We start from the raw sequence: 16,526 nt of genomic DNA on the forward strand, positions 1-16,526 counted from the left end.
CCGTATAGGTCAGTTTCTATCTGATGCTTTTCCAATTCACTGCGGGCTAAAGCAGGGAGATGCACTATCACCTTTACTTTTTAACTTCGCGCTAGAATATGCCATTAGGAAAGTTCAGGATAACAGGCAGGGTTTGGAATTGAACGGGTTACATCAGCTTCTTGTCTATGCGGATGACGTGAATATATTAGGAGAAAATACACAAACGATTAGGGAAAACACGGAAATTTTATTTGAAGCAAGTAGAGCGATCGGTTTGGAAGTAAATCCCGAAAAGACAAAGTATATGATTATGTCTCGTGACCAGAATATTGTACGAAATGGAAATATAAAAATTGGAGATTTATCCTTCGAAGAGGTGGAAAAATTCAAATATCTTGGAGCAACAGTAACAAATATAAATGATACTCGGGAGGAAATTAAACGCAGAATAAATATGGGAAATGCGTGTTATTATTCGGTTGAGAAGCTCTTATCATCCAGTCTGCTGTCCAAAAATCTGAAAGTTAGAATTTATAAAACAGTTATATTACCGGTTCTTCTGTATGGTTGTGAAACTTGGACTCTCACTCTGAGAGAGGAACATAGGTTCAGGGTGTTTGAGAATAAGGTGCTTAGGAAAATATTTGGGGCTAAGCGGGATGAAGTTACAGGAGAATGGAGAAACTTACACAACACAGAACTGCACGCATTGTATTCTTCACCTGACATAATTAGGAACATTAAATCCAGACGTTTGAGATGGGCAGGGCATGTAGCACGTATGGGCGAATCCAGAAATGTATATAGAGTGTTAGTTGGGAGACCGGAGGGAAAAAGACCTTTAGGGAGGCCGAGACGTAGATGGGAGGATAATATTAAAATGGATTTGAGGGAGGTGGGGTATGATGATAGAGACTGGATTAATCTTGCTCAGGATAGGGACCGCTGGCGGGCTTATGTGAGGGCGGCAATGAACCTTCGGGTTCCTTAAAAGCCATTTGTAAGTAAGTAAGTATATTCTTCTTTATTAAATCTCAAAATAGGTTTCGTTCTCAACTTAAAATGTTGGCGCAAATAGGTTATGTTAACATGGTGAATTCTCTTCACATAAAAATAACACAGTTTTATAATTATTCCTGCCACATTATGCAACAAATAAATGGAACTAGCCGGAACTTATGCACACATTGCATTGAATAACAATTTAATTGTATTATTTATTTGTTCCCTACTATACCGGGTCGTATTGAATTCTATTTATCTAACTTACCAGATGAAGTAACACACAACCGTACGTACCTACACTTATTTCATAGGAGGGACTGTGGTAAATTTTCTACCTACAAGTAAGGAAGATAGATGTGCTAAATTAAAATCACAATATAAATAATTCTTCTTTATTAAATCTCAAAATAGCTTCCATTCCAAACTTAAAATGTTGATGCAAACAGGTTATGTTAACATGTAAAACTCCGTTCACATTAAAATCACACAGTTTTGTAATTATTCCTGCAACATATTATGCAGTAAGAAGTGAACGTATCTTATACACACATTACACTAAATAAAATTGAGCACCGACACGCATTAAAGTAATATATTGCACTCAGCTCCGTATACTCAAATAGAAAAGCCCGCCCCATCGAGTGACGTCACACATCCTGCATTACGGCCTGGTCTAGATCACGATGGCAGTGATATTATATAAGTTCACAATTTTTTTTCGACGTAAGATGTCTTACATTTCGGTACATATAGGGACGTCATCTCGGAGTTCGCAGTGTCAGACTTTCTCATTAACTATATATGTTTGGTCACAATGCCCCGCATCTACTTCGACTAGAACAGCGTTTGGAAAATAAGTAATAGGCGTATACGTTAAAAATAATCATCGAAAAATCTTTAAAACTACTAAAATGACAGTCTTGTCAAAATGACATAAGTTGTGGTTTTCGCACTAACACTACCTGAAACATTCATATCTCGTAAACCACTGAACATAAGCTAACAAACAAATACGCTTTAGAAAGCTCTAATGATTTCTAACGACATACAAAAGTAAAACTTGATAAGAAATGTAAACCTAATTAAAAAAGCACACAATATCTTCTTACAGTGATGTAGAGACTAACTGCCACGCAAAATAAAGAGAATGCCGAAAACAGAAGGAGACAAACAAGGATACACAGAGATCGAAAAAATAAATTCTCTATTACAGTCAACTTCTTTCTTTTCCTTTCCTATCTCAGCAAGCTTTAAACATTTTAACACCCGCAAAAAAGATCGTCAACATTCAACTCGTCGGAGTGACCTTTCACGTAAAATTTGCGGTTCAGTCGTAGCTTGAACCCCAGAAGTTCTTTTAATCCTGAACATGTTACTGTTTTCTTCTATTTAAAATTATTTTTTGTGTACTTACTGATATTTAACTAATTTTTATAAATTATAACATTATTGGAGGTACTTTCTTTGCATACGAATATTAATATTGTTCACCTGAGTTACATAATACATATTGATTATGCATGAATTTAGTTTCCTGTTTTTGTTCGTAAACTTATCTGTAGTTAACTTATTTCTATTCGTTCCTTTCTCGACTTAATAAAGAAAATGTTAGTCAGTTTTTAATTTAATTTAGCTACAATATTTGTGTTTGTTTCTCTGTTTTTTACTGTATTGATGAGTTTTAAGCAGCTTTGAAAAAATTAATCTCCTCTATCGTCATATGCATTTGTATCGTCACTATTATTATTATTATTATTATTATTATTATTATTATTATTATCATCATCATCATCATCATCAACATCAACATCAACATCATCATACACACTGTTCATTACACGGGCATATTAACGAAAATTTATTTCAGCATATTTTGTGATTGAAGGGTTCAGAGCCATAGTGGGCCAAGCACCATTTATTAAAAACGGAGAAAGCAAGGGTTAAAGTTAAGTGCATACCATAGTTTAATGAAGATTGACATATCATTTAGTTTTAATGTGTATACTTTATATTACTTGCTATATGTTTCCATTGAATTATGGTAATAACTTCATTTTAACTCTTGTTTTCTATGGTTTTAGTAAATGGCGCTTAGTCCACTTTGGTTCTGAACCCTTCAAATACAGTGGAACTCCACTATATAGGCCTAATATATTTTGGGACTAGTTCTCTCGATGAAATTATGATAAGCTTCATGAAATCTCAGTTTTTTAAAGGTTTTGAGTTCTTAATACTGCTTGTTTTGATTTTTTATTGTGCTCAATCTGAAGATTATTGCTTGATGGGACTATAATTTCTGTCGCAGAATTTATTTTCTTTGCAGTTTACTACTACTACTACTACTACTACTACTACTACTACTACTACTACTACTGCTACTACTGCTGCTGCTACTGCTACTATTATTATTATTATTATTATTATTATTATTATTATTATTATTATTATTATTATTATTATTATTGCGAACGAAACTATACCACACCAAGCTGCGATTCAGATGTTATGTAGAAAATGTTGCAAGTATAATATATTCTTTGATGGTCAGTCGGTAATACGAAGCTTTGTTGGAGAACTCCGCCACAATCGCCGCTAATGACACTGGGATGCTAAGACACAGATGAATCCTATAGATTCAAAATCCCCTATATCCACTTTCATAAATTGAAGAATTTTAACAGTAACTGATAGCAAATTGAGGGAATTTTAAATCTAACAGTGACTCTTACAAAGCTTTTGCTTTAAATTTAGTGACTGCATTCAAATTATACAAATAATTCAAATCCATTCTTAACAAGCAATATGTGGGCATAAATCAGTTATGAACAAAATGGTCTTTAGAGGGTTTTGAATCTAGAGGATTCAGGTGAACGTTCGATTCAGTGAAGCATTTCTGCACCGCTGTTCTTCCTACACTTTCCTGATACTTCTACAAATTCCCATAATCAAGAAATTTCCTTGGATCTTTGCACCGTGCCGTGCTGGAACTGATCCAACGGGCACGCACAAAAATTCTAGACTCGTCGTGTTGTTCGACCAACTATCTAGCAGGCTTCTTACGAGTTGAGCGGTGGGCGTGAAACCGAGTTCCTCTCCATTATAAGTTTACCATATTAAAATGGTTTAATATATTTGCAGGCGTTATAGAAATTAACTGGCAGACTTTAGAGAAATCGCTCTTGGTCGTTAGTTGGTTACTTTGCTTTCTCTGCACTCGAGTATTGAGACAAACCCACTTTTAGGTGGAAAACATTTAAGGACATATTTCATTAAATCAGAAGAAAGAACAAACATCAGTCCACAAAATACACGTAGCTACAAGGACCCTGAGTTCCAGAAGACAGTGAACACTGGAAATTTGAACAACTTTCCGTCCCACATAAAGACTGCGAACTGACATGAGTTCAAGTTAATGTTGCTTGTATTAACTTGCACTTAGATAGTATTAGACATTGTGTTTTCATTGTAAGATAGCATTAACTTGCACACTTTAACTTGTTAAGATAATGATGAAAGAGTAATGGAACGGAGAAAAATTCTCTCCGGCGCCGGGATTTGAACCCGAGTTTTCAGCTCTACGTGCTGATGCTTTATCCACTAAGCCACACCGGAAACAACTCCGACGCCGGTTAGAATCGTCTCAGATTAAGCTCCAATTCTTGGGTTCCCTCTAGTGGCCGCCTTCTGCACTACGTCATAGATGTCTATGAACGCAGGACCGAAGTCCACACATGTGCTGAGGTGCACTCGATATGAGTGACTAGTTGGCCGGGATCCGACGGAATAAGCGCTGTCTTAAATCACGAAGTGATTTACGCATATCATATATATTATTTTAATGTATCGAAGTACATATGATATTTCAATGCAGATATTCTGCGTCATCATACGATGAAAGAGTAATGGAACGGAGAAAAATTCTCTCCGGCGCCGGGATTTGAACCCGGGTTTTCAGCTCTACGTGCTGATGCTTTATCCACTAAGCCACACCGGATACAACTCCGACGCCGGTTAGAATCGTCTCAGATTAAGCTCCAACTCTTGGGTTCCCTCTAGTGGCCGCCTTCTGCACTACGTCATAGATGTCTATGAACGCAGGACCGAAGTCCACACATGTGCTGAGGTGCACTCGATATGAGTGACTAGTTGGCCGGGATCCGACGGAATAAGCGCCGTCTTAAATCACGAAGTGATTTACGCGTATCATATATATTATTTTAATGTACCGAAGTACATATGATATTTCCATGCAGATATTCTGCGTCATCATACGATGTTGTTAAGATAAGTTAAAACACAGAACATGCTAACACTCGGAGAGCGATATTTACAATAACTTTAAACAAATACATTCAGCATATTGCAACTAGTAACTGCAGAGACGTACTCTGAGATAGACAGTTCACCTTTATCGAAACAATTGATGAGGGTCTACGTAAAGATTAACTTTTGGTCCTACAGAATATATGTTATGGTAACAATGGTTATTCTGTAGGACCAAAAATTAATCTTTACGTAGATTCTTCGCCCAACAGTGCATAATACTATGGAATCCCGGCCACTAAGTCACTCAATTGAGTGCGTTCCTTGTATAATGGCAGTTGACTTAATATATGTCAACATATATGTCGAACTTGGAGTCAGGCCACAAAGGAAAAAAACACTAGAGAAAAGGGATTCGATCCGGTGCTGTGGATTGAACTTCGGCGTAGCTCAGTGGTTAGAGCACTTGGTACGTAGAACCAAGGACCCGGGTTCGATTCCCGGCGCCGGAACGAACTTTTCTCGTCTAATAACCAATTGATGAGGGACTGAAGTTTATTGACCTTCTTATTGTTAGATAATTTAACCTCTGCGGAGTGTTTCATAGCATAATTTATTTTTATTTTTGTGTCTATCTGAATCTCCTTTAATATTTCTCTACAAATATAATATCTGGATGAGCTACGAATGAGCATGAATTATATTTTGACATAAAAACGTTCGCATGCATTCGTAGTTTGTTCCGTAGAAGCACATTTTTTGGCCCACATACCTGGTAGAAATATTGAATTTTTTGCTATATAATTGTCACATAATAATATTAATAATAATAATAATAATAATAATAATAATAATAATAATAATAAAACTGAACTATTTGCTTATCAGAAGCCCACATACCTGGTAGAAATACTGAATCTTTCGCTATAATAATTGTCACATAATAATAATAATAATAATAATAATAATAATAATAATAATAATAATAATAGTAATAATAATGATAATAATAATAAAACTGAACTATTTGCTTATCAGAAGCTGGAATGTTCGAAATGAAATGTTTTGTGAAACAGTTGCCTTCCAAATTGAAATAAAGTCTGCTTAGCCCAAAGATGCGTCTTAAAAATGTTTCTATATGGGAAGACCGTTTTCTGAATTCAACTGCAGAGTGCACGGTACATTATGTATTTGTCGTCATAATGTCTGTCCTAAATGAAAGCGACAATCAATCACATTAACATTCGTAAATTTTGATATATTGCACTCTATTTAGTAATTTCAAATTTAAACTTTAATTCATCTAACATTGTTGTGGACTTTGAAATTCCATACACAGTGCAGCACGAGCAATAATTCCGAACGCTGATGTGATTTTAGCCACCGGCGTTTCTCAGTCGGCAGAGGCTCTTGCCTTCTGATTCGGAACTGCGCTCGAGCGTGGGTTTGATTCCTGCTTGGGCTGATTACCTGGTTGGGTTTTTTCCGAGGTTTTCCCAAGCCGTAAGGCGCATGTCAGGTAATCTATGGCTAATCTTCGGCCTCATCTTTTATTACCAATTCCATCGGCGCTGAAGAACCTAGTAGTTGATACAGCGTCGTTAAATAACCAACTAAAAAAATTTGATCTTACGTGTTTATTGGAAATGGTCCCAAGGGAACTTGGCTTTAGAACGGGAGCAAAGAGACCTGTCTCTGTTTCTGAATACAATATGACCGAGAGAAAATTGAGTTGTTATTAACTTTGGATCTTATTTGAGAGGACGGAAATGTCCCTGTAAATACTGACCACAGGAGACAACCGAAACACACTTCTCCTTGTTTTTCGTGTAGCCCCCATTTTCACCTTGTCGTCCTCATTTGAACCATAATTAAGCCTACGTGTTTCTCCTCACTAGGTATGGGGGATAACTTGGGAATTAAAATAAAATAATAATAAAAATACAATCCCCTCTCGTGCTATATGACGTAATGGTTTGCTCGCCTTTTATTCCTCTTGTTCTTATATTCCTTTTGTATTCTTTTTGTTCTCTTTGTCATCTCCTCGTTATCTTTGTCGTCCCCGTTTTCTCCTTGTATTCCTCTTACACTCCTCGTATTCCCCTTGTTCTCTTTTCATTCCCACGGCATCCCCATCGTGCTTGTCGACGATTTCTACATGATTTATACAGGAGCGAGAACGCTGCCTTCCTTGACTTCGTACGCGACAAATTGGTTTGAGGTAGGGTGACCAGATTCACAAAGATAAAAAAGAGGACACAAGCTTTAGAAAGGAGGACATTGTTCGAAAAAAGAGGGCAGAAAATATGTACTTAGATTTAGGCTGTGGTCTATATTATACTTTAAATTACGTCAGTACCTATTTTATTACAAAATATTTACAGTACACATTTAAAGCTTATATCATATTTAAAAGTATGTTAATATATATTTTATTACAAAATAATTATGAAAAAACTTGATAATGATTTTACAGTTATGTAGCTACATATGGTCCTGCGCCGTGGCGTCGTGGTCTAAGGCATCCGGCTTAAGACTCGCGTTACGGAATGCGCGCTGGTTCGAGTTCTCAAGGGGGAAGAAATTTTCTCATGAAATTTCAGCCAGTGTATGGGACCGGTGCCCACCCAGCATCGTGATGCACTTGGGGAGCTACGATAGGTAGCGAAATCTGGTTGCGAAAGCCAGCTATAACGGCTGGGGGGATCATCGTGCTAACCACACGTTACCTCCATTCTGGTTGGATGATTGTCCACCTCTGCTTCAGCATGTGGACGTGAGGTCAGCAGCCGGCTGGTCGGTCTGGGCCCTCCATGGGCTGTAGCGCCACAGATGATGATGATGATTATTATTATTATTATTATTATTATTATTATTATTATTATTATTATTATTATTATTATGTAGCTACATGTGAAAATCAAGGAAAGTATAATTATTAAAGAGGACAGAAAATATCTATTTAGAGTTACATTCGGACTTCGATTTCTCGATTTACTAGCTACCTCTGAGCAATGATCATAACAAGGAGGAGCAAAGAGAGTTATAATCGTTGGCAAAGAGTATATTCCGTCGATGCTGCTGCCAACTACAGGAAAAATTCTTTAAAAAGACGTCAAATCAGATAATTTCAAAATATCAGGCATACAAGTTACGAAAAGGAGGACATTTATTTTTTTTAATCCACCCGGCCCCCGGACAAAAGCCTAAAAGGGAGGACATGTCCGGATAAAAGAGGACGTCTGGTCACCCTAGTTTGAGGTTCATCTTCGACAACGACACCTACGACATTCGGCGGGTCTTGCATCGACATGGTCTTAAGAAATTTGGATGGCTTGGGGTGAGCCACCACATACTGTACGTATCATACTTGTCGTGTATGATTCCAATGAATCTGTAGAATTCCAGATTTGTCACTCAATAAATAATTTCTCGCACAACCCACACGTAATTCTACGTAAACATGTGCAGAATAGTAAAGCTTTGCACCTTTCGACAGATGATCCCACCCACATGTAGTTCTACGTGAAGATATACTGCATAGTAAAGCTATGCACCTGTCGATTACTTTTTACGAGAATTTCCCGATCTGTAAGGCAATTATCAGATAGTTCCATTGTGAATTCTCAACCTTATCTCGCCAAATACGACCTCGCTATCATCAGTTACGTTGTGATACAGCGTCGTTAAATAACCGATTAAAAATGTTGCGTGACGTTTTTCAAAAGAAAGACAAAGAGAAACCCGAGACACTAATATATCTCCAATGTGCTAGGAAATAAGATTCAGGAAATTAAATTCGGGAATGTGTCAATAAAAGTGCCGCCTAGGCCTATATTTTTATTTTCGCGGAACAGGTCTGAAAGCAAAGCCTCGGCAAATCTTGTTAGGGCGAACACTTCTTCCATTCAGCCTCTATATTGTTGTCGCTCTGTCTTGCAGGCCAACAAGCCCCTAATGGAGAAGCGCAGACGCGCGAGGATCAACCAATCTCTGGCCGTGCTCAAGACCCTCATTCTGGACTCGGCCAGACTCGAGGTAAGCGGCAATATTTGCATCTTTGAGTTCCTTCAATTATTCGAAGTCAGGTAATTTTCATTGCTTTGCAGTGTCGTCCATATAAACTCTTCTTTGTAGTTGCCTCCGACTTAAAACTGAACAACTCCTTTATTTTTAGCCATATTTCCTTCCGAAGGAACACGAGCTGACATGCAAAACGATAGCAGTGCTCGTTTTCCAGACCAGCAATTGTCGAAATTTGATATAATTTATTATAAACATCTATATTTCATCTGTTACATCCTTAACCAATCCACAGTGGTGTATTTTCACACTTAGGAAGCAGATCAATAAATTTAATAGTAATACTCTAAATTTACGAATAGCAAGGGAGGTTTTGAGCGTAAGAACTTGTATTTACAATTTACAAACCATAAATAAATAAATAAATAAATAAATAAATAAATAAAATATAAAATGAGCATACCATGTTCCCAAATACTGATATTATAGCTACTGTGGTTCACGTTCACATACTTAAAATAGGCCTACCTGTAATATAGAATTTGTGTTATTATTTTAATTTTATAATTACACTTAGTGCAAATCGTGTAAGTATAATAGGTATTACAGAAAACTTTTAGATTATGTAATGACCAGACATCGGATTCTAGGGCAAATGCCTATTTTGTTTCTTTAGGAGAAAAGTAAAAATAATTATTAATATTTGTGTTTCATGGAAATTGAAAGGTATTCAAAGAGTTTTATAGTGCCCTAAAATGCCCTAAAACGGTTATTAGAGCCTAATTTGTTAATATTCGCCTAAAAATGCCTAACTCACTGTAAAGTTTCGCATTTTACTCTTACTTTTTATAATTTATACATGCATTCACTACGAAATTTAAGGCATTTAAAAAGTGGAAAGTTTGCTTCACACCGGCCATGAAACCATTGATAAAGAAACAAAATGTTTTGAATCTCACGACACTCGCAATAGATTTCACCGAATTTAACATGTTTGGAGGCATAAATGCCGACAAAGAACCAACCTTAGTTTTGAAGCAGGCAACAATCACAACATGTGCTGCTCCGATTAGCTGTACTGCCCTTCAGAGTGTCATAAAATCACAATTTTTGGAGAAAGAGCGTTTTTGAAATATTTATGAAAAATCGTAAAACTGCGAATTAGTAGGGTAAACCGTTACAAAATATTTAAAAGAATGGCCCTCCTAGTGTTAACACTACCAGGAAATGCAACAATAAGTGGAACTTTGTATTTTTGTCCAATTGAATCTCAATAACAACGGTTCATTTGAATGCTCGTTAACAGTTGCTCTTTTCCTCACCTTATTTGTGTTGAGAAGTTTTGAGCGGTAGGACGTTTTCCTGTGAAGTTTAACGCGATAATGCCGAAAAATATAAGTGCAAAATCTACATTGATCCGGCAATGGCTAACAGAATATTCAGAATTCACTTATGATGGAAAAATAATATTCTGCAAGATTTGTAGCAAACAGGTATGTAACAATAGTTGAAATATATAAATTCTATTAATTTTAATGAGTAGGCCTATAATATTTATACATTGACTGAGCTATCCTGAGGTATAATTCTTTTTAAGACCACTACACTTTAACCTTTTAAATTCCGATAGTTAAAGTATTTGCAGGTCATTAAAATTTTGATTGTTCGAACCCACTAACTTTGTGATAGAAATACGACAATACAACAATTAGGATTTTATTTTAATTCAGTTTACTTTACATTTTTAGATTTCGCAAGAAAAGAAGTGCCACCTAAAGCAGCATGTGCAAGGAGCGGCTCATAAGGCTAAAGCTCAGCAGAAAAATCAACTGCAACAAACTTTACTATAACACAGCCTACTTCATCCAATCTCAGCAGCAATTTCTATGCTGATTTAACCAGAGCGTTTGTTGCTGCTAACATTCCCTGGAATGCAGTTGAAAATCTGGTTTTAAGACAGTTTTTACAAAAATACTGCAAACAAAATATCCCATCTGAGTCGACCCTAAGAAAAAATTACTTAGACAGAATATACAATGAAACTTTAGCTTCCATTCGGGAGGATATAGGTGATTCTTACATATGAGTCTCTGTGGATGAAACCTCAGATCCTATGAATAGGTATATAGCAAATATGGTAGTAGGAAAACTTAGTCCTGATGGACCTTCGATTCCACACCTCGTATGTGTTAAGGAACTTTCGAAAGTGAATAGCCAAGCCATTGCTTATTTTGTAAATAAAAGCCTACAGTTTTTATACTCAGGTAATATAGACGATTCTAAAGTTCTGTTGTTTTGTACTGATGCTGCCTCATACATGGTTGCTGCAGCTCCACTTCTTAAAACATTTTATCCTAACCTCACGCATGTAACCTGTCTAGCACATGGCCTTCACAGGGTTTCTGAAACAATCCGGAATGAATTTCCTCTTGTCAATTCGTTTATTTCTAACACAAAAAAAATGTTTTTGTAAAGCCCCATCCAGGATTTCAATATTCAGAGAGAACTTTCCAGATATCCCACTCCCACCTCAGCCGGTTGTTACACGATGGGGAACCTGGATTCAGTCAGTGGTGTATTACTCTAAGTATTTTAAAGAAGTGGTCACAGTTATTGATAAATTACCTGATACTGATAGTGCAGCGTGTGTGAAAGCAGTGAAAGATTGTCTGAATGACTCACGAGTGAAAAACGATATTGCCTACATAACATCAAACTTTTCTTTCATACCTGCAAGCATTGAACAATTAGAACGTGAAAAACAATCTCTTTGTAGCCAAATAGCAATAGTAAAGGAAGCTCAAGTGAACATACATTCTGCTTTGGGCGAAACTGGGAAAAAAGTTAAAAATAAGTGGAACAACGTATTAAATAAGAATGTAGGATTTTCATTGTTGGAAAAAGTATCAAGAGTGATATCGAGGGAAAGTGTAAATGTTCCAGTAAGTATTGATGTTTCTATTGTACCTAATTTAAAATTTGCGCCTCTCACATCAGTTTCGGTTGAAAGAAGTTTTTCTGCTTTCAAAATGATTCTCAGTGACAAAAGGCAAAGGTTAACTGTGGAGAATTTAGAAAAAATTCTGGTGGTGTACTGTGCAGATAATTATAATAAAGTCTGAGCATGGAACTGAATTTCAATAACTTAAAATGAGTAATCTTGATATCAATAATCATTATTTCATTAGTTTCAATATATTAAATTTGTGCAGCTCTGTTTATAAATATAATATAGTATTCTTTTTTAATGTTTAAACATACTTTTTTGTGCGTATTTTAATATATAACTAAACATTTCAGTGAAAGAAATAAGTATGATACCTTGATGTGCCTAAAATGCCTATTTTCATTAAAATAGAGGCTAATTTTACAAATTTTGAGCTTATTTTAGGCGCCTAAAACTGCAATTTTTAGTGCCTAAAAATCCGATGTCTAGTTATGACTAAGGCTGCCACTTTCTGGAAGTGAGCATGGAACTGAATTTCAATAACTTAAAATGAGTAATCTTGATATCAATAATCATTATTTCATTAGTTTCAATATATTAAATTTGTGCAGCTCTGTTTATAAATATAATATAGTATTCTTTTTTAATGTTTAAACATACTTTTTTGTGCGTATTTTAATATATAACTAAAAATTTCAGTGAAAGAAATAAGTATGATACCTTGATGTGCCTAAAATGCCTATTTTCATTAAAATAGAGCCTAATTTTACTAATTTTGAGCTTATTTTAGGCGCCTAAAACTGCAATTTTTAGTGCCTAAAAATCCGATGTCTAGTAATGACAAAATAAAATTAAACTGCATCGTGTTCAATCCAGAATGTGTATACTATGATACACAGCTGCCTTAAAAGTAACCATACTAAACAACTTTTTCGGAAAATTAAAAATAACCAAGTATTGTCCGCTAGAAACAGGTACTGCCCTTTGATCAATGTCACTCGAAAAAACTTTATATTTGTAGCAATGAAACTATTTATTACTAAAATTTATATTAATGCTCTTATATAGAAAGAGCGCAAGGCGTCCTTAGTCAATATTCTGAATGAAAGTGGACGCGGGTTATTATCTAAAGTCATAACCTGGCAGCGCATTTTCGTTCCCAAACAAGTTAGGGAATAAACAATACAATATATATGTATAACACAGTTGTATGAACACTACAAATGATGATAATTAAGATTGGTAAAATTCAGACATGTTTCGGAGGGTTCCCCTCCATCCATATCCTTTAAACCACGATACATCGCGGTCGAACACCTGAACCAGCGTCGTGGTATTGTCACTGAAGATGGAGGGGCACCCTCCGAAACATGTCTGAATTTTACCAATCTTAATTATCATCATTTGTAAAGTGTTCCTACAACTGTGTTATTTGTTATATATATATATATATATATATATATATATATATATATATATATTGCATGTTTATTATCTAACCCATGAACACTGTTTAATTGACCTTACATGTGTGAGTTAAGTTAGGGAAGTTATCGGTTAGTATATCCTGGAGTTTCAGGGTTCAAACTCTAACCTTAAATGCTTATGTCAGGACGCTACGAAAGGTAAAGCCTAGTTCGGTACATAATAATAATAATAATAATAATAATAATAATAATAATAATTTGAGGGAGGTGGGATATGATGATAGAGACTGGATTAATCTTGCACAGGATAGGGACCGATGGCGGGCTTGTGTGAGGGAGGCAATGAATCTTCGGGTTCCTTAAAAGCCATTTGTAAGTAATAATAATAATAATAATAATAATAATAATAATAATAATAATGATAATAATAATAATAATAATAATAATAATAATAATAATAATGGAGCATGACAACTGAGAGTGGGATTGGAGCATGACAACTGAGAGTGGGATTGCTACTAAATTGACAACTTATCTATCCAGCTACTTTTTAACCACATAAACGCACTAATATTGCGAAACTAGCGCTCTACAAAATATGAGTGCTACATATGACAGGAAATATAATTAGATCGATGATAATACTGAACTAGTATATATAATATATATTATAGAATATAATAGTAAACATGGTACACATTAACTGTATATACTGTATAAGTAAAATATAAACAATTAATTAATTTAACAAAATCAGCTCCATTACGGTAAACAAAAGTATATATTCTGAGATTATGAAATTCATATCTTTTACCATAACTGTCAGTAAACATTTATTTAAGCTAAGAAAATATTCTTCGTACGTCACAAGACGTTACAGTGACACAATTGTAATAACAAAAATTAATTATACAAATTAACAATATTTACATTTTACATAATATATACAAAATACAGATCAAAATGAAATACAATAACATAGATTGATAAATTAAAATAATATTAACACAAAAGTCTGAGTGAAAATGCAACTTAGTATTAGAATCAGATCACAATGTAGTTGTAACTTAGTGTTTTACATACAACATTGACGATGGAGCGCCTGTATTGTACTATGATTCATAGTTTATGCGTACCTGCTTACAATACTGCCACAGTCTAGTATATACAGTCACGAAGCTTGAGTTGTGAGGGTGCTAGGAACAATAGACTGTGCCGGTACTATTTCGCATTGTCTATAATGAGGCGATATTAGCGATCCTAGTGGTTAGCAACTATCTATGGATGCACATTTACTACGTATTGAGCTTCGTGATTGTATATACTAGACTGTGATACTACCCTGCTTGTGCATCCATGGCTAATGAGCTATGTTTTGCATCGACATGACGTAGTAGATGTACCAGAAGAAACTGCTCGATCCGCTGTACGTTTGGGAACGAAAATGCGGTGCCTGGCCATAACTAAGGCTGACACTTTCTGTACCATAACACAGGATTAAAGTTATATTTCCATAGTATAGCTACTGAACATATACGACAGCAACTGAACTGATTCTAAGCATAGAGTAAGTATTCAGTAAAAGGCGATTGCATCTAGTTTTTTTCTTCCACATTAGGCCCGTTATTTCTCCGGACGCACTGCATCCTTAGGCTTATTGTGCTAATTGCATCTAGTTAGTTGTCAAAAAAAGATTTTTTCTTTTTAGAAGTTCCTTCTAGGTTGTCAATATTTCGGGAAGTGACACCAGATTTAGGCCTACCTTTACCTCCAGGGTAGGTGATAGTTCGATGGGGAACAAGGTTAGAAGATATTTTCATGCAATCGTGGACGTAATAAACGCTCTCAATACTGAAGACATTTGTTCGATTAGTGAGGCGAAATTGCCTCATATCGAACCAACTCTTTCAAGATTTGCTAACAACTGAAAGATATTTCAAACATGTAGCAAGAGGAATCACAATGTTTGAATCGGGAAACCTGGAAATTGTTAAAGCTCTTCATAATGTCGATGATTTGTCCGAAACCATTACTGAAACTCATGTGAGGCAAGTGCAGCAGTGAAAGAAGAACTGAAAATGTGTTTCAAAAAATGTAGGATTTTCTGGTTTACAGTATGTAGAAGAGATGAACTTGAAGGGCCAAATACGGAGAAAAATTTGACTGCACTTGAACTAGATAAATTTGATATTCCTTTTTTCAATTTTGTTATTACCACGTCTTCTGACGTTGAGTATGTACAATAGGCTTAACTTACTGTATATGTCGAATTTACTCCATGTGTTAGTGTACCGTATATATGTTTATAAATATGTAAATATGTGGAATATATTTTACAATACGGTGCGTTAAACTAATCCCTCCGCAGGCCAACTGTACTTCTTACGGTTCATTTTCGCTTGTCCAAGCTGAGTCTAGTCTAGATCTACAAGGGTGAGAATGGAAGAAAGATAAAGGTGTATCGTCCTTACAAGCCGGCATGGCAGTTCGTTGTGGAGGGAATAGTTGAACGCACCGTATATTGACGTATATTATGTTTTATTGTACGAATAAATTTAATTTATTTGTAAATATGTAAATATTACAAGTCTGATTATATAAAAAGGTAATTTCATTTTATTTGTTGTATTGTATCTTTCTGTTGGGTTCACGAGCTTTTAGTCACACTTCTCAGACCACGCGAACTGCTTGTAATAAGATATAGTAGGTGTGCAGTGTATCTCTTGGCTTGGCTTTTACGTGGATTGGACTCAGGATGGATCTGTACACTTAGGCATGATTTGACTCATTATGCGCCCTTATATACGATGATTGTCCAAATCCGACAAGTGGCCTGGGTGACATTCGTGAATCCGACTCTGACAGGTGGACAATCCTAC

At 35.6% G+C, this 16,526-nt stretch overlaps 1 protein-coding gene across 2 annotated transcripts in view; it reads left to right on the forward strand.

The window, feature by feature from the left end:
* The window catches only part of LOC138705864 (transcription factor HES-1-like), a 109,740-nt gene that overhangs the window by 62,276 nt on the left and 30,938 nt on the right, over positions 1–16,526 (forward strand). For both annotated transcript variants that reach the window (XM_069834552.1, XM_069834553.1), the window contains exon 2: positions 9,193–9,288. In XM_069834552.1, coding sequence (XP_069690653.1) covers positions 9,193–9,288 — 96 coding nt within the window. The remainder of the gene's footprint in view (positions 1–9,192; positions 9,289–16,526) is intronic.

The sequence above is a fragment of the Periplaneta americana genome, chromosome 9, assembly GCF_040183065.1.
Source record: "Periplaneta americana isolate PAMFEO1 chromosome 9, P.americana_PAMFEO1_priV1, whole genome shotgun sequence".
NCBI classification, from domain to species: domain Eukaryota; kingdom Metazoa; phylum Arthropoda; class Insecta; order Blattodea; family Blattidae; genus Periplaneta; species Periplaneta americana.